Genomic DNA, 25300 nt, shown 5'->3' with positions numbered 1-25300 from the left:
TCTTGCTCCTGCTTCACATATACCACTTTTTTTTTTTTTTTTTCCACCTATACCTGACCTCTATTGTAAGACCTGAATGGGGCCATGAAAATACGAAGGGAAGACATTAAACTGTTATGGTCCAAAATGATCTATTTATTTTGGTGAGGCTGCCAAGCTGCAAATTGTGGCCCCATCTGTGCTGCAGCCCCAGCCAGGAGTCTCAGCTCATTGGGATGGGCGTTTAATGAGAACTGAAAGGGTGGTTGTGATGCCAGAGAACTCACTGGGAAAACATGGGAGGCCCTCAAAAACTGGGAGAAATACAAGCTTACAGCGAGGCTTGGGGGCATCTTGCTCCACCAGTTCCTTAAACACTGTGGGTTTGTGTCTCAAACGGATGCAAAGCAGAGGTGACCTTCCAGGAAGGGTTTGGAGGTGAAATGCCTGCTCAGATTGTAGAGGCAAGTTCTTTCCAAGTGGCACAAATGCAGTTTGACACTGGGAGGTATGACACAGCAGCAACTGGGGATGTGTTGGTATCAGAGCAGAGGCAGAGTCCAACATTTCTGTAATAGTTTGTGTTTGAAGCAATAGGGCACAGCAGCCGGTGCAGGGCTGCGAGCAGAGGAGTCGTTTGGCTGAAGCAATGAGCCAGAAAAATGCTCTGCAAAGAGGGATGGCTGCAAGTGAGGTGACAGGGGATTTGTGAGGGTCAGAGAGATGCTTCTGCTAGTCCAAGGCAAAGATTAATCAAGAGCAATAGGAGCATTTTGCAGAGAGGTTAAAAAACAAAACGCTCAGATCTGCAGCCTGAGGAAAATGTTGGGGCATGGGGCTGTTCCTACCTGCAGCACCACTAACAAGAGAACCTATCTCTTCACATCTTGGTTAATACTGCTTCTGGGAAGCTAAGGCAATATTAAATGGCTGTATCTGTGTAAGAGATCATAACTTCATCTCCCTTTATTTATCCTCATTTAACTCTTTAGGATGCTTTAAAACTGTAATAGTGTTCTGTGAATGATGCAGTGCTGAAGATACAACCAAGTCCATCTATACTGCAGATCAGGGCTGTGAACAACACAGCTGCATTGAATTGATTTCTGCTTAACTACCTTGAGTCCAATTAATACCTAATTGTTCATTAGAACTTAAATAACTTGTGTTTAAAATTTAAAAATATTTGGGGATTAAATATTTAATGAAACAGAGGCTACTACAGGTGCTCTGTCAGTTTAGATACTTGGAGTGCCAATTTATATTTCTATTTATTGCAAGAAAATGAAATGAGTCAAAGGAGTGAATGCTTCCTCTATGTACAATTCGCCCACAAAGTGAATCAGTGAGTGGCATTGGTGTCTGCTCTACAGAAAAGTTACTAACACAGCTGATTGCTGTGTTCCAGGCTGTGTAATAAAGACAGTTCTTCATAATACTCTCTGCTACAATGAAGAAGTATGATGAAGAATTTAGGACGCATTATTTTTAATAATGAAAAGGAAGGCATTTTTTTCCACTCCATACAAAGCCTTTTGTTTCTCTCCTGTCTGTGAATATGAGGTCCCTTAGCAGTGCCCACAGTAACGAGTCTCTGAGTAATGAATGGTTGGCAATAAAGTGATGAGGCAAACAAGGCGATGTAATCTGCTATTATCTGATCACTGATGGAGGCGGGAGCAGGTCTGCTGCCTCTGAAAGAGCTGAAATGTCACTCACATCACAGTGCATCTTTGGGAGAGTAACTCTGAACTGCCACCATTCAGTATCTCAGAGTCTGTGTGAAATGTAGTTGAAATCATCATAGGATGGTCTTGGTTGAAAAGGGCCATAATGATCATCTCATTTCAACCCCCTGCTGTGTGCAGGTCACCAACCAGCAGCCCAGGCTGCCCAGAGCCACATCCAGCCTGGCCTTGGATGCCTGCAGGGATGGGGCATCCACAGCCTCCTTGGGCGACCTGTTCCAGTGCCTCACCACCCTCTGGATGAAAAACTTCCTCCTCATATCCAACCTCAACCTCCCCTGTCTCAGTTTAAAACCATTCCCCCTTGTCCTATCACTGTCCACCTTCGTAAGCATCTGTTCCCCTCCTGTTTATACGCTCCCTTCAAGTACTGGAAGGCCACAATGAGGTCTCCCTGGAGCCTTTTCTTCTCCAAGCTAAACAAGCTCAGTTTCCTCAACCTTTCTTCATAGGAGAGCTGCTCCAGCCCTGTGATCATTTTCAGGACTCTCCTCTGGACCCATTCCAAGAGCTCTGCATCTTTCTTGTACTGGGGGCTGATCACTATTTGTATTCTTAAAAGTAAAAAGCATGTTCATCGGAAGGTACGAAATTGAAATTTAAAAGCACAGACTGATGAATACTGATGAGAAGAAGAGTAGGAATAATGGCTGTAGAATCACAGGAGTCCCCCAGCATGCACTTAGTTCCTTATTGCTCCATGTGTGTTTATCAGGGAAATGTTTCCTCCCCAAGCTTTTTGGCAATTTTGCAAAACTGCACTGCCACCTCCTTCTTCCTTTGCCATCAATCCCATTTTAGATCATCTCTGGATAAGTTAAGAAACTTCTCTTGGATTGGCTACAAAAGGCCATGGGAATTCCACAGCTGGGTCAGCAGCATTTGTTCTGAACCCATGTTCACCTCCTGAAACTGCTCTGTTTTTGCCTGTGATGAAGTGGGCTTCTGAGGGATCCAAGCCTGCAGCCAGGAGCAGCTGGGGAAAGAGCTGCCTCTCTTCATTTCCCACCAATTTTTGTGCCATTGAATGTACTCAATATCTTGTAACACCATGTTCTACTACAGAAAAAAAACAAAAGTTAATGGCACTCTGAGCAAATACTTAGTTCCTTGATGTAATACATCTGAATTCTGAGCCAGCAAACTATCCCTTCAATCCACTTATCTGTATTTTTTCTCTGTCTTTCTAGCTACAATTATTTTCTCATCATTTCATTGGTCTTCCTTAATTTCATGGATTGCACGATGGGACAGAAAGTACGTTCTTGTTTATTCAAGAGAAAAATTACACTAGCACTTTCATTGCGTGTCTCTATAAGCAAAGCCTTAGAGGATGTGATTTCTAAAGTGTCTTCATACATAAAGGAATTATACAAAAAAAGTACCATATATTCATTAGCAGATTATATTTCTTTGTCTTGATTCAGAGCTGATGCAAAAATAGCTTCACTCTTAGGTTTAAATTGTGCTTTAATTAGGTTGTTATAAACTCACCTGTGACTTTATTAATCTTGCAAAAATACTGGTTGTTTTATATACACGGTGGCTGGGGAATAGTAGTTTGTGTTTGTTTGAAATGCCTGTTTCGTTAAATTAAGTGCTTAAAGTCATTAAAGACATTTTTGGGGATGTCTCAGCTTTAGTCCCTTAGTAGGGAGAGGCACAAGAAGGTTCACATAGATACTTTCTTATTGCCCATAAATCTGCTCTTATTACAGCTGTAAACTCTGGATGTAGTTTTATGATTCCCTTTTCATTGAAAACTGTATAGGCTATTACTGATGCTGGAACCAGATATTTGAATAAGAGCAATTTGGAATTTTGGGTTTGATTGCATTTAATTGTGAATTATGTTGAAGCTACTGTCCTCATTATCTTAAAAAGTATTTAATTAAATATAAGCATCCAACTGTGTGTCTTTTCAAAGAGCCAAAATGTTCAAAGACCTGGAACAGAAGGGTTCTATATATGTATGCAAGTATCACAGGGTTTGCAAAATCCATCTTTCCTCAGCTTTCTTAGAATTTTCTTCAAGTGTTTAAGTTACAGCTTTAATGATTGTTTTATTTGCTTTTTTTTTTTGGGGGGTGTATTTTGAATTCTCGAAACAATAAGCAGCAATTCTGGGATCTCAGCATAGAGAATTGTATTTGCTGTATGATCTTTGGAAGGTCCACCTTCCAGAACACTGGAGCTAACAAGCAGTGTGAATGAGCATCAAGGACAGGGCTCAGCTATGCAAACATCCTGGGCAGAGGAACACAGAGACCTGAGTCCTGTCCCACCACAGAAGGGGAACCAATCCAGCATGCCCGGACTCCTCTGTCCTTTGCCACAAAGTCTGAGCTCTTTCTCTCTTGATTTTTCTTCTCTAGTCTCTCACTCTCCCGATTACTTTTCCCCCCCTCAGAGAAATTGTCCTCCTTCCATTTTCACTCCTGTCCCTATCTTTGCATCAAATTGATAACAGATCCCTATCCAAATCTCTCTCCAATCACTCTCTGTGGTTTTTCACAATTATTCCCCATCTCTTCTGTCCAAACTTCTTTCTTTTTCCCTGGCTGCCTTTTAACTCACATCTTCTCTCTTGGGTTTCTCATTTGTCAGTGTCCCTAATCTTGCCTCTTCTGCCAGTCTCCAGGATGAGCTTATCTCTTCTTTCCCCCTGCGTTTCCCTACCCAATTTCTCCAGAAATCTGTCTCTTGATTGCTCTTCCCTTCCCCCGTAACAGTGACTCCCAGTCTCTTAGCTCAGTCAGTCCCCATTCCCCTCATGTGTTCACAGACCGTGTGAGCCTGTGCCCCCTCGGATGCGCCAACACTGAGCCAGTTACACAAACCAGCGAGAGTTCAGCTAAGGCTTCTGCCCCAGACTTCAGGCATGCCTCTGAGTTAATGACTTGAGTTAAAGAATCGGCATTAACTTTGAATTTTCTGGCTTTCGACTTTTCTTCGCACAGCTTGACATTTTTGTAATGCTTTGTTTTTCTGGTACTTCAGAAAAAAAAACAGATGGGGAATAATGTCAGAGCAGAATGCATAACCCTCGCTTTGGCATGCCTGCCACCCCATTTTCAGCTCTTGGGGTTCATTAACAGTGCTGTTTCCCATGTCCTGGAGGCCCTCCTGGCATCGTGCTCCATGAGCACCACCTCTGAGCACCAGCCTGCAAGACTGCCTTGGATAGGTGGCAGTTGTGGACCGGTCATCCTGGGAGGTGACACCTTGGGTACACAGTAGCCATGGACAAACTGCCTTGCAGAGGTGCCATGTTGGGTAACTGGCAGCCATGGATGGGCTGCCTTGGAGAGGTGACATCACGGGTAGCTGGCAGCCATGGGCCCTCTGAGCAGGGAACGTGCTGCCTCCCAGTTGTGAGAAAGAATAGAAGAAAGTCAAGTAACTGAGGTGACACTCTGAACGGCAGCCAACAGGGAGGGGACAGCCCATGGGAAAAGCGGAGAATTGATTCCCCAACCTCCTAGATGCATCTCACTGATTTTTTGCAGTACCTTGACAGAAACCAGATAGTACAGTGGTAGCTAATTTAAAGGTATCAGTAGGCAGTCACATCCAAGTCTCCTGAATCTCAAATCTTTTCCTTAGTCACACAATCACCGTGTCCATCCTCAGCTACCCAATATGCTTAATCTCCGTAATATCATACACGTCTGTTTTGAACTGTGACAGATTGAGGCCATGCAAACTGTTTCAAAGGTGTGATCTAACTTGGTCTTTTCTAGGAATGATTTCAAGTAATTACATACATGGGTGCAACTTTGCCCAAAGACATTTTCTATCCACAGTGAATATTTGCTGAAGGGATGAGCCCCCAGTGGAACACACTGGGCTGTATCTTGCTGGTCAGAGGGATGCTGCTTAGCTCCTCCACGTCCCATCTCAAATTCCTAGAGGAAGCAAATGGAATTGAAAATGCTTTATTTGAAACTGAACTGAACACCATCGTCCACGTGTTTAAAAGGAGTGAAACCAATTTGATGTGAAAAAATGGTGATAATGTGATTGGGGATTAAAGTATTATCAAGTCCTCATCAAATGCAATTAGAGAGAGAATATTCACATTTTGAATAGCACACCTTTAATCTTAAAATATTTCAGAAGCTCAATCTGTATGGTTTTTGCTCTGCATTTACAGGAAAGTTCCAGCCCGGGTTAATAATATAGTGGCAGTACTTCACAATGCGCTCCAGTGTACAGAAGTAGCTATTAAACTGTCAACAGCACTAAAAGATGATATTTTGATGGCAATGGATAGGAACCCCATCTTCCTGCCTGTGCTACTCAACGTTTCTGTAGCTTTCAAGCACAGTCAACCACAATTTGTCACTGACTTGCATACGTGACATTGGCTGAATAGGTAGTTTGAGCTACAACTGTGTCAATCAATTTTTCAGGCAAAACTTGCATAGCATCAATAGACAGCTGTTCCCTTTTCCTCCTCTGTAGCTCATGATTGCTCTCATTCCTGTTCATCATCTACCTGGAGACCTCTAGAGAAGGTGGAGGCCATGCCAACTTCCTTGCTGAAGCAGTTCGCTGTTATTGACCTGAATAATCCCCTCCACAGCTGCAGCCTGAGATATCATTATATACACAGAATGAAGATCAAATTCAGTCTTGGTACCTCCTGAGGGGAAATGTTTCAAAGGACTGAATTGGCCAGTATATGACTGGCTATCTTCTCCTTTTCTGCCCAACTATTCCCTTAGTGTTGCACATATCCTGAAGGACGTTTTCAACACTTCAACACAGGGAAGTAGCATTATTTTGGGTGAAAATGTTTTATGTCCATTGTTAATAATCCATCATGGGAAGATGTGACCTCAGGAGCAATCTCTGTATGTGCTTCGTTGAAGCTCCACTGCACCTGCAAACTGGAACAAATTCCAGTTCATGCCAGCATCCAGCAGATTACCGTAAATTCTTCTGTCTCTGCTATGGTTTTAAGCCTGTGATCAAAGTCTTCAAAGCCCTGCATCACTGCATCCCATCTACGTCAGAAACTGAATGAGGCTGTGCATTTCTCAGTCTTGAATAAGAATGTAAGGGGCAAAAATAAGTTTTAGTTATCAGATTTCAGGCAAAACTAAACACTTTCTTCTATACCACGTTGTTGCTCTTTCCTGTCTTAACCAGCATGAGAATATGGTGGGAGGAACACATGTGCATCTGGGTTATACTAGAAAGGCTCATCAGCAAACACTGCAAAGTCTGCCATAAAATGTTCATCAGTCGGATCACCATTGCAGTGTAATGGCTCTCTGGATGAATCCTAAAATCAGTGCATAACTCTTTGATTTAAAGACTATCAAAGTCACTACACCCAACTGATAGGAAAACATGCTCTGTAGACTTCAGTGAACTACTTGAACACAATACAATGCAAAGAGGATTTTAAGGAATTTGTTATTTGCTCTCCAGATCTCAAATCCATGCTGCTTTGAGTCTAATAACTTTCTATGATTTGTTTGGTGAAAGCATATCTTCTAGAAAGGCATCTGGGCAATGTGGAGGTCACGAATGCACTCAGATTTTTGTGGTAAGTAATCTGCCTCTCCATTAGAAGCACGTACCTCAGAAATACTTCCACTAGAAGTATTTTCTCCCTGTAAAACCCTTTGTACGATGTAGTTGAGTTAACTCTCAATGTCCTTTTTCACAGCAAACCAGCTTGAATTGCATGTTTTTAAGACCTTTCTCCTTAATAACTTCAAATAATATTTATGGCTGTTTTCTCTCATTTGCCAGTCTCCTGTTTGGATACTGCATGTATGTACACCGTTGGTATAAAAAAAACTAACACAATATTCCCAATAAAGTCCTGAAATCTGCTTTTATATATTCCAATAACGCGTTACATACCTACAGAAGTAACTGAAAAACAAAACAAAACAAAACTGAGTTGTCTCCAAGTATTAATTTTGTGATCAATTATTATTTTCTATTACAGATTTACACATGGTTGGCACGAGGAATACAATCACATTGCATAATATCACCTTCGGACTCCGTTTTAAAAATGAAGCTGCCATGTACGCCTTCTTTAAGAAGGAGATTATACGTTGAAGTTGTTTTTCCCCTTATCTCATCTTTGGAACAAGGACGTTTTGAAAGCCAGGTGTTGGCTGCTCAGCAGCACGAGGGGTCACTGCTGAAATATGTGCACAAAGGCATGCGGGCGGCGCGCTTGGAGATCTCTTAACTTTGCTTGAGAAGCACTCAGAAACAAAGGGCCCAGCTTCAATATTTAAGTCAAGAGAATGAAACATTCATGTGCTGCAGCGAGATATTGTTGCTGGAGCTGAACCGTGCCTGCCTGCCTGAGCCTGGGAACGCACGGCAGAATTTATGTGCCAGCCGTAAAACCTGCGTTTAGGGACACAAATTCCCACCAATCAGACTAAATAAATCAGCAGGCCCAGGTTTTATCATCACAGATAACCCTCATTAATCCAGCGAGCTTTTCCCGAAGACAAAGGACAAAATGAATTGCTCCATTTGCGCTGCCTGAGCGGCATGCTAATGCGGGAGGTGGAGGCATGAATAATGCAGGGCACGCAGCCCGGCACGCAGCTCCCGGCTGCCCCTGGCACCGCGCAACAAGTGGCGGCCACCGCTCGGCCATCGCCATCGGCACCCGATGCCATCCGGAGGGAGCAAACCTCTGTGCCCGCCCCGTGCCCAGCACAGCCGGGGGCAGCCCGAGCTTCAGCCCCGGGTAACGTGGAGCCGGGAAGCGCGGTCGTTCGTAACTCACACGTCCGTGACCCTGAATTACTGCTCTTGGCAGAGAGCAGCGCGCTTGGGTAAGTTTGTGCCACTTGTGACGTTTTCTTGAAGCTGTCGTCAGCTCTTCCCCGTTTATGGGAACTTTAACGTGTCGTGTTTTGCCGATCTGTCTGAAAACAACATGCGTTCTTTTTTGCCTTTAAAATGAGTTACAGCAGCCCAGGAAGGCGTGCCGTGACTTCACTTTTACCTTTAGGAAATACATGAACAGCGTCTGCAGAACTGACGCCGATGGTGCAGTCGAGCCTTCCAAAATTAACTCGTGTTACTTACATTTTCAAGTCCACGTAACACGCTGTCATGTGTTTGTGATCCAAATTTGATTTCTTGCAACCCAAACTGAGACTGATGTAATTCAGTGAGCGTCAGGCTGGGAAACCTGAAAGAATGTTTGTTATTCTTCGTAAGAAATGTTGGCTCCTTGTTCTAGGCGTAACTTGCACAGTTGCTCTCTTATTTTCAGCTGAATACTTTTCTGATTGGTTTGGGAACAGGAACTGGGACTTCCATGCCATCCTTACAGAGCATTAACTATTCTGCTGTATCATAGGAAGAAGATATATTTTGCATATAAGGCATTTGGCAGTGATGGAGTAAAGCTAGAGTCGCTGGTACTGCAGACAGTTTTTGCTTTATTAATCGTGATCAGCCCATCCACCTATCATATTCACCTCAATTGTCTGCTGGATTTTTGTTGATAGCGATACCATCAGCACTGCCTGGGAGCTCTCAGGTAACTCACTGTTTGGCACAGTTAAAAAATAGATAAAAATAGCCAGCTCCCAGGAGGAGAGGCCGTGAACAGGAGTGTGGATATGAAAAGAATAGTAAATATGTTTTGATTGTGGATCATAAGCTCTTCCCCTTCGTTTCTTAGCTTCTAATTAAATAGTCCAGATTCTGCTGTTGCTACTTTATTTTCTTTGTTTTGATCATAGAAGCATGTTACCTGACATTGAAAAGACAGCCATATTTTGAAGGGAAAAAAATGCAGCACAGTGATATCTAGCGCCAGCAGTAATCAAATGTTCTACCTTTGTTTTAAGAGGAACCAAAGAAGAGCTGAAAAGGGGGATGTGTAAACAGCAGGAGATATGCAAACAATGGATGTAATCCTGCACTCCTTAATCATGGCAGCAATCCATATTCACGTAGGTAACCCTATTGGTTTCAATAGACTCGCATCAGTAGGTGCTGTAGGACGATGCCCATATTTTTCAAGGAGATAACGGTATCTGTCTTACCTGGATGTTCTGGAAGGTAATTTTAGCAACACAGCTTTTAGTGGTGTGTTTGAATGCATTAAAGCGATCGTATTAAATTACACTTTACCAAATGTCTCTTTAGCTTCTGAAAGTATATAAGAGAGAAATGGAATAATGTGTTGGAGGTGTCAGTAAGACAGTGCAAACCCAATGTGTTTAATTATTAGAGATGTGCTCACAGTGGAGCAGCACTGCTTATCCCGCTGGCTGTGATTGTAGGCTGTTTTGGTACATGCACTTTGCTTCCTTTAGGTTAGGATACACTTCATCACGAGGCCGCTGTGACACCTCCTATCTCACAAAGTACACGTGGGGCTCCATAAAAGCAATGTTGGTGAACGTTGCTCACCTTTCTGTTACAAAAGTACATGGGCTTTGTGGTAATGCTCTGCGAATATTTTCATTGCTGTTTACAGTGTCTAATCTTGCCAAAACAATGCCTGCAGTTCTGCCTTGGGGAGGACACAGTTGTCTAAACATTGTGGTTGTGCTCCCCTTGTCTTCAACCCACATTGGTGCTTCTGTGCTTTCCCCCACAAGACCTGCCCTGCAATCAGGGATGGGGCTGGGAGGACCTGTGAGCCCTTCCTTTGGGAGCACACCTATTAATGAGGGGAAACTAATTACGTAAAAGCTTTCAGGACAGTGGGGTTGAGAAGTGTAAATAGTCATGAAGCTCTGTGCCCCAGCCTGCACTCTCTGCTGCCAGTGGTTGCAGTGTGGCTAAGAATGTTATCCTACAACCAGTGTGGTCACTCCTGAGGTATGATGCTCTGCAAATATTCTCGTCTGTACCCTGAATGGACTGAAACAGAAATGAAACAAATATGTAACGGATGATGTTTCCAGCTGATATGCAGAGCACAAGGGAAGCTGTTATTAAGTACCTGTTGGCTTTTTGTTGGTTGCATTGAGATGTCAAAAATGAATTGATTCTTTTCTATTTAGCTTCATTCCACAGCACAGCATGTGGTTTTGATATTTTGTATTTGCAAATTAGGTACAGTATGCTCTTAGTATCTATAGGTATACTACTATAGGTATTAAATAGGTATTATAAACACCTATTTGCACACAGATGTCATGCAGAAGTTCAGTACTTGGGCTCAATGTCTGTGGAGGGCTGAAGGCATTTTTTTAAAATCAGAAATAACGTTTGTGGTGATTCAGTACGGTCAGTGTTTCTCCTTTGTGAATAGAAGTCAGGTATAGTAAGAGGCATTTTCTGTAATCCCTGCCATGCCACTCATGCTTTCTTTCAGCAGAGGATACCCTTTCTCCTTGCTTCCCACCCAGGACAGGGTGAGTGCTCCCTGTTATTTCCCAGGGTTACAAGCTCCATGTGAGCAGAGCAGTGGTTGTTCACATTGCAGATGATGGTACGAACAGAAAGAAAAAGTTCTCTGCAGTTTGGCAGCATTCCCTCTGTGTCAGATGGATATTTCTGCTCTTTGTGAGTGGGGACACAGAGGCAGAACATCACAGCCCAGCTGCAAGCATTGCTGAGGTTCCTGCAGATCCAAGCAGTATGCAGAAGCTTTAAAGGGCAGGCAGAGGAAATGTTCTAGCTGTTGTTTTGCAGCTGGCTGGGAGCTGATGGCAGAGAAAGCAGAAAGACCAGAAAAACCAGCATGTGGCCTGCACCATGTGCAGGTTCAGCAAAGCTGGGAAGGCGGCCTGGGAAAGACCAGTGCTGGCTACAACACCTACTTTACCAGTCCCTCAGGTCCGAGCCCCATAACAAACTGGGTTTGCTGTTTCCTTGGGACTTGGGTTAGTGGCATGCAGGACCTTGGGGACAGCAGCACCATGCATGGGACTGCAGAGCCTTCCCTGGTGGAAGGGTAGCACAGCCCCTGCAGATGTTCAGTTTGATCCTTATCAAATGTCCAAACCAATGCAACTACCCTAATGATTGGCTTATAGCTGACTAGTAGTTTCCAAGTGGAAAAGCTGAGCTGGTAAGACTATACATATTAAATGGGACAACAGCATAGATAAAACTACAGTGCTTACCAACTGTAGAAGGTATTTACTTATCCTCCATCTGTTCCATTGCAGTAAACTTAGTTCTGTGACTGAAGCAGAACTGGAGGAGCAGCAGCACTTTGTGGTCCAGTCCAACCCAAGCTGATATCTCCCCTGGGCATGTTTCAGGGCTGTTTTTTTCATACAACATTGGTATGGTTTCACATGGCAGTTCTGTCTCTGTCTCTCCAGAGAGGGAGAAGTGGGCAGAGGACAACCATAATCAAAGCCATGTGTGTGGTCCCCAGCCCAAACCTGCCTCAGATTACAATCAACGATGTGTAACCTGCATTAATCACAGTCATGTGCAATGGTGTAACGCGTCAGTCCCGCTTCCCATGGCATGCAGAATTAATGAGGTGAAAGACTCATCCTCAGCTGCATAGTTCTTGGGGAAAGTGTGTTTCTTCCTCCCAGCGGGCTAATCAGTTAAGGAATTAGCCAGGCTCCTGAGCAGTTTCTGTTTTGTGTGCACCCAGTTGTGACACCTGGTGGTGTCCGAGCCAGACTGGATTTATTAAGCAGCAGAGCAAGCGGGGGGCAAGAGAAGAGAGCTGCAAAGTCCTTCCTGCTTGAGTGCGAGTGATGAACTCATTGCAAGCTATAGAAAGGGAAGTTCTGAACCTGGATGTCAACCTTGATGTGCTTAAATGACAACTACAAAAGGTCATGCTTTGAAAACTTTTTATTCCACAGCCTTCAAGAAGGCATACGAGCTTGTCTGTCGTACGCGTCGCAGCGTTGTGCTGTGAGTGCAATGAGCTGGAAGAGTGTGTTCATTTTCACTCATTAGTTGACAGTGGTGCTTTTCAAAATGCTCTCTAGCGTTATCAGCAGTCAATGATGGTATGCTTTCAAAGGTTAAACTATTTGATTTTTCTTCTAATTTGCTTATGCTCAGAGAAGCTGTATGAGGAGCATTATTAGTCTCCCTCTAACCATTACAGTAATGAATGGCTGCTGGAAACCATTTGATGTTTCCACGGTTTGAGGCATCAGTGGCCCCGGAGAGAGAAATATGTTATCTTTCCACTAAGTCTTCAGTTGTTCCCTAAGTTGATGAAAGAGTTAATCTATTACTGGCAAGACACTGCAGTTGTGAGTGAATCTTAAAAAACCTTTTTAGTTGCAGTCAAAATCAAGCAATTGGCCTGAATTCCTCAGTGCAATACCATGGTGTTCTTCTGTAGCAACTGCTTTGTCATTTTCAGTGCTTTCCCATCTCTCATTCTGCATCTCTCAGGGCATTTCAGAGAATTACAGTTACCATCCTCACTTCTGGCAGGTCTGGCACACGGGAGCCCACCAGGTGTAACCAGCAGGGGAAATCCTACACAACTACAGCAATCACAGAATTGTGGAATGGCCTGGGTTGAAAAGGACCACAATGATCATCAAGTTCCAACCCTCTGCTGTGTGCAGGTCACCAACCAGCAGCCCAGGCTGCCCAGAGCCACATCCAGCCTGGCCTTGAGTGCAGAGAGCACTACTGCTGTTGAACTTTATTCCATTCCCCACAAGGGGTACACTGCCTTCTGCTAAGTGTGGTATCCTGACTTGTTCTCACATTACCATTAATAATTGGGGTCCTGCATAGGGATGTATCACCATTTATAATATGTCTTTTTTCCTTGTGTTTAACCCTTTTCTGCTGATCAGAACATCAGTGTAGGCTTTGTAAGGAACAGATAAGGTAATGGTGCAAAGCAGACATAATAAACAGTGACAGAATTGCCAGTTATTTTGGCAGTCTTTTGAAAGATGAAGAGAGAGACCTGACAGCGGCCTATCAGTATCTAAAGCGAGGATGTAAGAAAGAAGGGGAGAGATACTTTAGTAGGGTCTATCGTGATAGGGGAAATGGCTTCAAAGTGAAAGAGGGGAGTTTTGGATTGGATATGAGAAAAAGTTGTTTGCAATAAGGGTAGTGAGGCACTGCATGAGCTGCCCAGAGAGGTGGTGGTCCCCATCCCTGCAGACACCAAAGGTCAGGAGATGGGCTCTGAGCACCGATGGAGCTGTGGGTGTCCCTATGCACTGCAGGGGGTTGGACCAGAGGGCCTTTAGAGATCCCTTCTAACTCAAACCATTCCATGATTCTATAAATTGTATCATGAGAAAATGATACAGTTTCCCTTGTATCTGTAGGATGGCCCTGGGTAAAAAAGGGGGGACAGAAAAGTTTTTAATGCCAGAAGCCTGAGCAGTAGGTCAGGATAGCTGCACTTCTCATGGGTAGCATGGAGCATCTCTTGGGCTGTGTAAAATAAAGCACCACGCACTGCTTTGCACTAAGGAGCCCACTGTTACCATGCCAGCATCTCCTCCTCTCTCAGAGCCCAGCAGCATCACACCATGCAGCTGCTCTGAATGTTATCAGTGAGCTTTTACCTGGGCTGCCAGGATGCACCAGAAGGGTTGATACTGCTTTTCACATCTTACCTAACAGCTGACAAACAGTTCTCGATTTGTGTGGCTGTGAATGAGACCCTTTGAAGGAAAGGGGATCTGGTGAGTCCTACCCAACTGATAGAAACAACACCAAGGATGTGTAACACCAGGGAGATATCAGGCTTTATCAGACAAAGTCAAGGAGATGAGGAACAGTGTCCTGTGGCAGCTAATCAGCCCTCTTTCCCGAACTTCACCTGGATGGAAGAGCTCTTTTGTGTAGCTGGGGCTATTTTTTCCATCTATATGCCTTTATGGATTTATTTCTCCACATTAGTATCATGCTTTGGCAGGCAAAGTTCTCAGAATACTTTCTGCATAGTCAGTTTTTGTTAACAGATTGCTTTCCGGGCTGAATTGTTCTGAAAGCAAGGTTTAATCATTAACTACATGGCTGATTTTTGCTTTGCTAAAATGTGGTTCAAGTGTCATTCTGCTCATGTGACTGAGTGAATGAAAATATGACACTCACTGAAATGCAGGCAGGCCATCACCTTTGTTAATAATACCTGAGTATAACGAAACCACCTGAGAACCAGTCTGCAGTGAGGGACAGAGAAACCTGCAACACGTAGTACAGCATTTCCAAGCACCATTTAAAAAAAGACTTAGAGCAAAAAGATTTCATTCCATTTCCTGTATCTAGAATTGGATATGTATAATACAGTGTATTATACGCTCATGCTGGGTGTGATGTGCCATTGAGTGCACTGGATCTGTCTCCCATACAATCCTTTCCATATAGGATATAATAGCTGTGGGGAGATACGGAACTTAATGGGAGAAAAGAAAAAGCTGCATACCAGAACGGACACAGCAAATTGCTAACTGCTGCTTCAGAAGATTTAGAGGGTTGCTATGGTTTCTGCTGAAACCTTCCAGCCGCAGAGCAGCCTCTTGCAAGCAGTGCTGCACGGAGGTGTAAGGAAACACACTGCACGTGCAGCCACGGCGTGCCGAGGCAGAGCCCAGCACAGCGGTGGGTGCCAGCTGCCTCCCTCCCCGTCCTCTCCTTGGAACTCAATGGGCGTAATGAACATTGAGAACTGCCCAGAGCTACGGGCCTTCGCTTGGTGAAAAGTTCAGCGCACGGCAGGGGGCTGCGAAAACACCCAAACTGCTGTTTTCCTGTCGTGTTCTCCTCTTTTTCTTATCTCGCGTTTCTGGATTTCTTAACGCTGAAATTTTTAGGACAGGCGCTGCGTGCTGCTGCTTTTTTCCCTTCTTCACCCGCACAGTGCCTAGAACAACAGCTCATGACCTAGTTCTGTCTTTTAATTGCTGCTGCAATATGAATTTTAATTCCAGCTAGGGTCCAGATGTATTGAGGATATGGAGCACGTGTCAGAGCTGGTGCCATTTATCTTGTAGGCCAGTGTTTCTCAACCCTTTGAATTCAAGGAGCCCTTAACCTTTTTGAAAAATTCTTAAACCAGCATCGTGTATTTCACCATTGTCTGGTGATGAGAAATTGAGATAACAACTGCTAATCTAAATGCTAATATGTATTTTCTTTTACAGCTTTGTTTTTCTGTTCCTTAGCTTTCCATTAAAAAAATCAATGCAGATGAACATAAGCACTGGTCTCATATCCTTCAGTGCCCAAGAGAACCTGGTGACAGGTACTGGCAATTGCTAGGAACCCACCTTATAGATAGGGAACCCATCTTATAGGTACTTAATATTTGTTGGCATCTGTCTTAACCATTTCTAATGACTTTTGGACAGAAGAGTGGATCAGTTCTGCAGGATTTTTGATATCACAGAGATCATAACTTCATGAACAAGGTAATAATTTAGCGTGCTCGAAAGGAGTACTTTTAGGAACAATTTCAACTTTATTCACTTAAAGGATCTCAGCTTTTATTTACTTCTCTGTGTTTTAGAACAAACACTGGCTGCACTTCGTGCTTTCTAAATATCCCACAGATTTCTTCTATCAGCTGACATTTAGCTGTTGTGCTTAGTGAAGATTTCTCTCCTCTCCTCCACTGAGATGTGTAAAGAAGGCAAGTTATCAATATGCCTTCCACAGATTGCTCCAGAAAAGGCTCAATTTTAATCATCAGTGATTGCAGCTTATGACAGATGCAGGAATCCTTTGGGAGGAAAAAAATGCACATATGAAAACATATGCTGTTTTATGTTAGATTTTATCTTGAAATGCTGGGATACACTGTATTCAATCATCACATAACTTTAATTGTTCCTATTAAGGAAACTGCAAAATGGAAAAATAACAGCAGCTTCTGATGTATGTCTAAGGATGCCTGACCCAAAACCTGCACATAGCAGGCATAGAGGAGCATTTATTTGCATTATGCCAGTGGATGTAAAATGTGGAGAAGGAGACTAACTGATACCTAGGAGAGGCAGAAGAGGAGCAAAAGGCTCAAACAAGCACTGAAAACATGGCTGGGAGAAGCCCAAGGACAGGTACTGCATGCACACGTCTGGGCTGAGCATCACTTTTGAGGTGATACAGGAAAGAGAGTCCTTGCCTTCATCATCACAGTACCCCCTTAACCCACATCCACCTGCCAGACACTGATGTTCTCTGTCTGCTGCCAAGCAATGTTTTAAAAGAAGCACAGCCACTTCAAACTGTTGCCAGTGGTGTACTGTAGGCATGATGTAGTGCAACTCATTCTCCTAGTGGATGTAACATTGCTGCCATATATTATTAGTGATATTTGATGTACAATGCAGCTATATTTAATTAGCCAACTAAAATGCATTTCCTGCCAAGTGGGTGGTGAGCAGGAAGGGAAATGTCTTATATCAGAGTGAATAAAAAAAGCAGATAATACAATTTAAGACAGAAATTTAGTACATTAATCCTTGAGATCCCCTCAAAAGCTGTGGTATCGTGTAGCTGAGCTCTCAGAATACAAACCAGCCATCTAGCTGTAAAAGAAATCCCTCTAAAAGGAAACAATAATGATATCATGTTTTAGAACAGCAAATTCAAATTAACCTAAAATTTAAGATTTAAGATAACACAAAGCCTCTGTTAGTATTATATTTAAGAAGAATGTTCCTCACACAATGGGACAGAGCCTTGCCTTTAGCATCACATTCAGCCACTCTGCAAATTATCCCTGGCACTTCCCTGCCTGCACCAACTCCTTGATGCCCACCTTCACAGTGGCAGTGACTGCTGGTTAAGTAAGGTTTGATTTTCTCTCTGTGAAAGCTTGAGACCACATTTGCTGGCCAGAAGTCCGTGCCAATTCCTTGAATTCCTCTGTGTGGTTGATGGCAATTTCTATGCCACCATGCTTCACAAACCTGAATCTCCTTCAGCATCATGCAGAGCCCTTCCCTAGTAGTTCCTCACAGTAGCTCTCAAGTACTTCTCTCCGGTGGGATGTGGAGGCTTTCTTGGTTATTGGATGTGGGAGGAAGATGTGGCAACACAAGCTAAACATCACTGCAGTCCCCTATTTCTCTTGCCTATAGGAATTTATAAGGGCTTGTAAATGGGTCTGTGAGCCCTCCTCCATAAAACTAGAGAGGCTTCTCTTCCTTAGCTCATCAACAGGCTGTGGGAAGGGCCTCTATTTGGGTCTGGCACAGATGCAAAAGTATGGGACCACAGTTCCTAGTCAGGGCATATCTGAATCCAAAATAGTCCCTGAGAAAGTGGCACTGCCCCAAGTTGAGGATGTCGAATGCAGGCTGGCAGGCTGGGGCAGAGCGGTTTTGGTGGCTCTTTTCTTGCAAGAAAACTTCTGCAGCTGCCTACATTACACAGAATGGAGCATGAAGTCCTATCCCAGGAGAGAGGAAAGCAAGGAAAGGACAAAGTGAGGAGTGGGCTTGTCCTTTATCCAGGGTAAGACTGCCCTTCCAAACATCCCGGCTGATAGGTGGTCACAGCAGGGTACTGCATAACGACTTGGCCTTAATCACATGTGTTCATGCTGCTCTGCCTCTGCCTTGCATCTAAATTCTCTTTTATTACTTCTAATGTTGCTTCCCTTCCCCTTTGTACTCCTCATGTAGCAGCAGTGTTTTAGCTTGTTTTCAGAACCCAGCAATAATATTTCCTGAGACGATTCATTTCTTTAATTTGTTGTTGTTCTGGTGCCCAGCACTTCCTGTACATGCAGAGCTCCCCCCGGACTCGAGAGCCTCTCTGCAGTACATGCATCTTCAACAGTTTATTTTAATCAGGGCTACTGGAATTCTGTAATACTTCAGGCCAATTTCTACAGTAAATTGAGCGCATTCAGCACAACCAAGTGCAGCCAGCGATCAGTCAGAACTGCCAACAGTTTCACACCTTCACTACAGAATCCTTGCTTGACTCCATGTTCCTGGAAACCCATTTTTGCCGTCACTGTTTCCAGCAGGAATCTCTCAGTTGCTAGGGGATGGCATTTTTTACGCACTTCCACATGAAATGTTTTTAGCTTGTAGTGGAGATTTACCCATCCAGTATTCTGGTTAATATTTTCTCTATTAAAATGGAAGGACCAGAGTGCAGCGAGAAGCAAATCTCAAGAGGTGTGGAGGCCAGGTTTGATACAGGCACTATCCAGGCATTCAGAGTATGACTTGAGTCTGTGCTGCATTTATTTGAAGCTCTGACAATTACAGGCTGTCACAGGAGACTTCCACTTCTACTCCTGACTCAATTACCAAGTCTTATGCTTCTTGTAATATTACCATTGCTGTAAATAAAGTCAAATTCATTCTCTGTTTTCTTGGCTCTTCTAAGGAAAAAAGAAGTGTCTGACTTCTAGCAACTAGCATCAGACTGAACCCAAGCCTCCAAGGACCTCTTGGTTGCTTGAGAACTAAATATGCTTTTAGAAAATTTGTGGTTATCAATGCACTGAGTTTAAAAAGCAAAATCTCCTTTATTTAGTGTTCATTCCCAAATTCTCACTACATCACCTAGCACATGTACTCAAACAATTTAGATACCTTTAAAAGTTACAGACGAGCATCCACAGTAAATGCAGTGCTTAAGCATACGTCCACATAAGATTATGTGGAATGTTACCGTGCTTTCCATAATGCATTCTTTTTTGCATGCAGTCTAGCACTTGTCTTCCTTTTTGGCTGTTACTGCATGCTAAAAAGATGTTTACATTAAGCTGCTCGTGACTCCTGGTCTTTTTCTTAAGTGATTGGTTGATTGCAGCTCAATAACATTTGAGTAGTTCAAATTAGTTTTTGCAGTTCATGTTTGTAGTGATCTGAGCCTGTCTATATACAACTTCTGAATTGGGTCCAATTCCAGGACTCATTAAGAATGCACGTGTCAGGCAGGCCCCAATTCCAGTGTAAATGCTTGCTTTCTCTCACTGTCTCCCTTTCCAGCTGGGACTGCAAAAGCTGACTGCAGAAAGAGCAGCTACAGGGGATCATCCTTGGAGGTGCTTTCCTAGTGAATGAAAGCCTGCTAAGCCTGGGATTCCCAGACTGTGAAGTGCACACCATAGTGCTATTAGAATATTTCAAGGGTTGCCCTCCTGAATCTGTATCTTGTCCTTACCACATCCCTATGGTTTTACCAGTAAGCACCTCCCAGCTCAGCTGAGCTTCCCTGTCTCAGGCACTTGCCCTGACCAGCTGTAAGGCATCAGAGTTCATACAAAAAGAGGCAGGACTGGGTTTCCTATCTTGATGTCAGGTGGGTTTCAAAGACTGAAGTGCAGGAGTGGAGGTAAGAAGGTCGTGGGTAGGAGTGTGTAGTTTCCATGTAGGTACGCGCATGCCTCTGAGTCACAGAGCCTATATCTTCTTTTATTGAGCTCTCCTTGGTTGATAATGCAATGTTTGTCGACAAGGTGGAATCCTCATAGAATAAGCATGGTTTTCCAAACCAGGATGTATTTGGTGTTACAAGAGTTGGTGCCACTGGTGTGGGTTTTACAGCAGCAGCCCAGGCATTCCATTCTGCTGCTCTAGATTCTTATTTTACTTAATACTTCACTACTTTTTGTAGTGCAAAATGTGTGAGTAATCCTTGGAGCAAAGGCTTCCTTTCAGCAGTGGATCTCCTTCTCTACTCCTTTATATTCTTTCTTTTGCCCTACAAACCTTGTGTTGCTTTAGCTGGCCCACCTTCCAGCCTGGCTGTGGGTTTGTTCTGGGAATTGGGAAAACCTACTTTTGAAGCTCAGGTCAAGAGTCCATCTGCTGTTTGTTTAGCCCCTTTAATGAATCATTTACTTTAAAACAGAGAAATTAGATGAAGCACCAGGCACAATGGTGTGGCTTTGAGCTGTGGATCCATGGATGCAGCTCACAGGTCAGGTAGGGCTAGAAACTGGGGGAAATGCTTCAGCATGGCACTGGGGTTTAAAATTGAGGTGTGGTGGTGAGCGGGAGCTGTACAAAAGGACCGCTGCTTTGTAAAGATGAATCTTCTAAGGCAGTGGCTCTACACAGACATCCAACTCTGCTATGTGCTGCTAGGTGCCAAAATAGGCCAAGATCCACCAAAATTCAAATAGAAAATGCTGTATTTATATGGAGATTTCACCCAGGTTTTGCTGCTTCACGGTAGGTGCTAGTGGGGGAGAGGTGAAGTCTGTGGGCAAGCAGGGCTATCACTGATGGCTCATACTAGGAGGGCTCATTAACTCCACAGTGCCATTTGTGAAGATGAAGAGTCTTCTTTTCACAGTGTGGAAATTTTAACTGTGCCCCGGCTAAAGATTACCTTAACCTGCTATAAATTGAGCTGTTTCGCTAATTGGTTTCTTGGTTCATTAACCAAATTGCGTGTATGAGGGAAATGGAAAACGCTCGGAATGAATTTCCCTTGCAATTCTTAATTTAAATGGTGAATAATAATCACATGTTGAACAAAATATGTTATGTGAGTTGCAGCAATGGAGTTAATTTTGTTACTTTGAGATGTTTTGCCACCCATGAAGCTTCCTGGGAAGATGATCGTCAGCATTCTCATTCTCCATTGTGTGACACCAGGAAGTCACTACAGCATAACGTAGTTATGTCCAATTTCATACAGAAGCACTTTGTCATGGCCAGTTCCTCCTCATATATTGTTAAAAGTAATGAGATAACAGAGATAAACAGTAATAAACTTAAAAAGTCAGCTCTACTGCAATGAGTGCTAGTTCTGTATTTCCACCCTCAGCACTGAAGTAACGAAAACAGGATATGTCCTTGCTTTACTCTTTCCAATGCAGTGCACACAGCTAAAAATCAAAGATTAACTCTGAGCAGCTAAAGTGAACAAATCCTACTAATTCATCAAAGCAAACACTGCAGAATTTAATCTCTTTTATGAATTTTCTGCCATTGATTGTTATGGCATGGTTGGGGCACGGGAGGTCATTTGTGAGCACTGAATTGCTAGTTTTGTGACAGTGAAAAAAGAGAGCTAAAAGAAAGGTTACATTATAGAAGATGCTAGAAGCAATTTTTGGAAGACAAATGTGTATCATCTAAATTAATGACAGTAAACCTCCAATTAGCTGAATGTTGATGCAGAATTACAGCTTTATTAGGTAAATACATGTTTTCTCAAGCCAAAGGGTTGAGTAAGAAAATATTTAGCTTGCAAACTGTAATAGGGTTATAGGTAGATGAACATTTTCTGTGACTCGGGGCATGGTGACCTCACTGCTGACAAATCTGACAATAACTGCATTACTGCTTCCAAGCAGCCATACAGACAGTGCCATTTATGACCCTGTTCTCTGAAGTATCCCTTCTTTATAGGGGAGGGAAAAATCCTGACTGTGCTGCTTTGTTTTTCAACAAACAGCTTAGCTTTTGTGTTAGAACAGAGGTTTCTTCTTTGGCTCAGTTTAAGAAGTTTTGGCACAAACATTTAAGGTGGGACTACTAAACTTGTTTTATTTAGTTTGCTTTATTGAATACCTCTGCAAATGTATGTCAAAGCTGCCCTTGTTCCTTTTGCAGTTTAGGCATACTAAAATACTTGAATTATGGAGTTATTAGGGCAATTTACTCCATGGAAATGTTGAAATTTTCATGCAGATTGCTTTGATGTGGAAGGTGGGGCAGTCTCTCAAACGCATCCTCCCGCAGTAAAGCGCTGCATTTGCTGGCATTCATGAATACTTGCAGTTTACCTTTGGCTGTGTGTAGGAGTCTGAAGTCATTATGACCTTGAATATTAGCAAGGAAAAGATCTCGCTTGAAAACCAACCAACAAAAAAGCCACTTTGGCATTTTCCCTTAAGGTCTTCTCCACTTCCTATGCTGGAGCATAGGAACTATAGGGCTCTACAGTTCAGCCCCTCAGTCCCTTGAATATTTCTCAATGTCCATAGCCACTCTTACGGAGGCACAGTGATGGGAACATACCCATTGCTAGGTCAGATTCAGTTACATCATGATCCTAATTCTGGCCAAAAAACCGAGTGCAGAGAATACCGCATTCTTCCTGGCAAACCATCCTGGCTTCTTCAGCCAGGGATCTTCCTGAGCTTGGAGCAGGCTCTCCACAGTCTTGATTAATGCCAAGGCTGGACTTACCCTCCATAAACTCGCCTAATTGCTTTTTGGAATTTGTGCTCTATAACATTGGGTTTGTGTCATTTAGGTTCACAATTTACTTGTGCTGTGCAGAAAAAAACATCTTCCAGCATTCATGTTAAACAGTCTGCCCAGTAGTTTGGCCACCCAGGACTCTCCCCAAGCATCTTTTGGAAGCAGTTTGTGATTTTTTTTTTATTATCTTTGGTTTTAGATCTCAATCATATCATGCTTTTACTGGCAAATCCCAACTTATTAGTCTCTCAAGGTTTTTCAGCAGTGGACCCTTTCCTGGGCCTTTCTGGGTCAGTGTTGTTCTTAATATACTTCTGTATATTATGCAGAAGTATACATTAGATAGTATAATATACTTTAGCATGGAAATTGAGTTGAAGGAGTTGTTGAGGTACATTTTGTTTTTTTTTTATGTTGCTTACTATGTGTTTTCCTTGTTCTTGGCTCTGCTCCTTTGTCAGCCTGGTCTTCTGCCATTTCTCTATAATTCATACTGTGTTGTTTTTTTTTTCATAGTGTCCTCTGATGTATCTTTACCCCATCATATTTCTGGGATGGCCATGGTATCATTACCCTCCTACCGCCCTTTGTAAAAAATAAACATTATTCAGTTCTTCTATACCAATTAGAACTTGCAAAATATTGCTTGGGTTGCTATTTTTATGCTGCACGTATAAATGCATTCTTACTTGTGTTGACTATTCTTTGCAATTTTTTTTTGTTTTGAACCTATGGAATTCAGTGACACATCTTCGCTTCGTGTGCACTTCCTTGTCAGGTGCCACTGTGTCAAACTGCCTTTCTGCTGCCATCTGTCACATAGATAGCAGAATGTTGGCTGGGAAATTCAACCTGTGACACTGTGGGCCGAGATAATAACATAGGAGGTATTACTTTTGGTGCAACCCTTGTGTACACATCAATTTTCTGCAGGTTTTCCTTGGAGGAGGAGGGAAGGGTGGGCATTCAGGGAATGGAGACTCTCACCTTCAGGGGCGTTAGTTGTGCTGCTCTGTTCTAGTGTGAATGGAGCCATGTGTTCCTTGCAGGCCTGCTTGGTCACGGAAGTTTTCTCAGTAAAGCTTTCATCTTTCTTCTGCATTTCCCTGCACAGGGACTGCTCTGTTGGGGAGGGATTAGTTTTATTATTGTTTTTTGTTTAATGAAGGCTTTTGTCCCACTGTACTCCATGATCTCCCATCCTGTCTCTCAGATCACTCTTGTTCTGAAGGCTCTGAGTTGTATTTTCAACCCACGTAACCAAAGACAAATAGCTATATATGTTTCTTGACCCAGATCAGAAGCTAGACACCAACCTGCCTTTTCCTTAATTCGTTTTTTCCTTGCTTCGATCCCCACTGATGTTTATTTTACATTTATAGAAATCTCCGAGACATTTAGCAAAGGCTTTGGATATAAGGTGAATTCCGAAATCCATAGCTTCTCTTCATAACGTGGTTTTCAACTGAAATCCTCTTGAAAGGTCACTTGGAGTCTTGAAATACTTGAGCATTTAGATTGTAGTTGATTTTTCTAATGGTGATTGACTAGCCAGCAGGCTCTTCTACTGGAAACAGAATAAGTGTATTTTGTTTTGCTTCTTTTTTTTTCTTCTAAAACGCACTGGAATTCACTCAGAGGGTGGTGAGGCATTGGCACAGGTTGCCCAAGGAGGCTGTGGATGCCCCATCCCTGCAGGCATTCAAGGCCAGGCTGGATGTGGCTCTGGGCAGCCTGGGCTGCTGGTTGGTGACCTGCACACAGCAGGGGGTTGGAACTGGATGAGCATTGGGGTCCTTTTCAACCCAGGCCATTCTGTGATTCTATAAAATTCTGTAGTATTGGTGCTGGTACAGCTGCAGTATGTACAGATGGGTGCTCACGGAAATGACAAGTGCATGAGGCAACAGTTTAGAAATGTTGTGCATGGAAGAAATCACTTTGTATGCGTGCATTGTAGTTAAAAGAAAACTCTGTATGTAAATGTTTGATGACTGATTCATTTTCACAGAAGATGGGCATGGCAGCATTTAAGTTACAATAGCTGTGTGCATCCCCAGTGTCATCCTGTGTGACTTTATCGTTGGCAGCTTGTTTGTATGGTGCTTTCAAGAGAACGGGCTTGCTCATCATACTAATTACATGGTTTTTAGTTGTGCAGTTGACTGTGGACGTGTTGTATGGGATAATTAATTCATAGCTTGAGTCTTGGTTTGATATCCTTTCACCAAATCTGGCTGAAATAAGGGTTGCCCAATTCATGTTTCTACAGGTAATCCTAAATAACACATAGTTTTACAGGCATTTTATGATAGATTAAAACACTGAATTGACTTGGGGTGGGGGAGAATGGGAAAGTACCATGTAGCCAAATTCTTCAGTATTTTTCTTATTTCAGCATTCATCTGTCTGTGTGTGTGTTTGATGCAGCTCTAATTAGTCTCCTTTAAGCAGCATGATGAAGTGTGTAAATTTTCACGTGTCATCTTGGTTACTGTTTTCTCTTTGAAA

At 43.1% G+C, this 25300-nt stretch overlaps 1 protein-coding gene across 5 annotated transcripts in view; it reads left to right on the top strand.

The window, feature by feature from the left end:
- The first annotated feature begins 5900 nt into the window (after positions 1-5900).
- Positions 5901-25300, top strand: part of C5H10orf90 (chromosome 5 C10orf90 homolog) — a 65206-nt gene continuing 45806 nt past the window's right edge. The window contains exons 1-3 of one of the 5 annotated variants that reach the window (XM_048946154.1): positions 5901-6105; positions 6195-7287; positions 7699-8554. In XM_048946154.1, the coding sequence (XP_048802111.1) occupies positions 8389-8554 (166 nt within the window). In that variant the 5' untranslated portion in view covers positions 5901-6105; positions 6195-7287; positions 7699-8388. Of the gene's footprint in view, positions 6106-6194; positions 7288-7698; positions 8555-20469; positions 20555-20629; positions 20804-25300 lie in introns of those variants that run through there. The other 4 variants (XM_048946149.1, XM_048946152.1, XM_048946151.1 and 1 more) reach the window with 4 other exon arrangements.

Source organism: Lagopus muta, chromosome 5 (assembly GCF_023343835.1).
Source record: "Lagopus muta isolate bLagMut1 chromosome 5, bLagMut1 primary, whole genome shotgun sequence".
Lineage (NCBI taxonomy): Eukaryota > Metazoa > Chordata > Aves > Galliformes > Phasianidae > Lagopus > Lagopus muta.
This window is presented reverse-complemented; position numbering and strand designations above follow the sequence as displayed.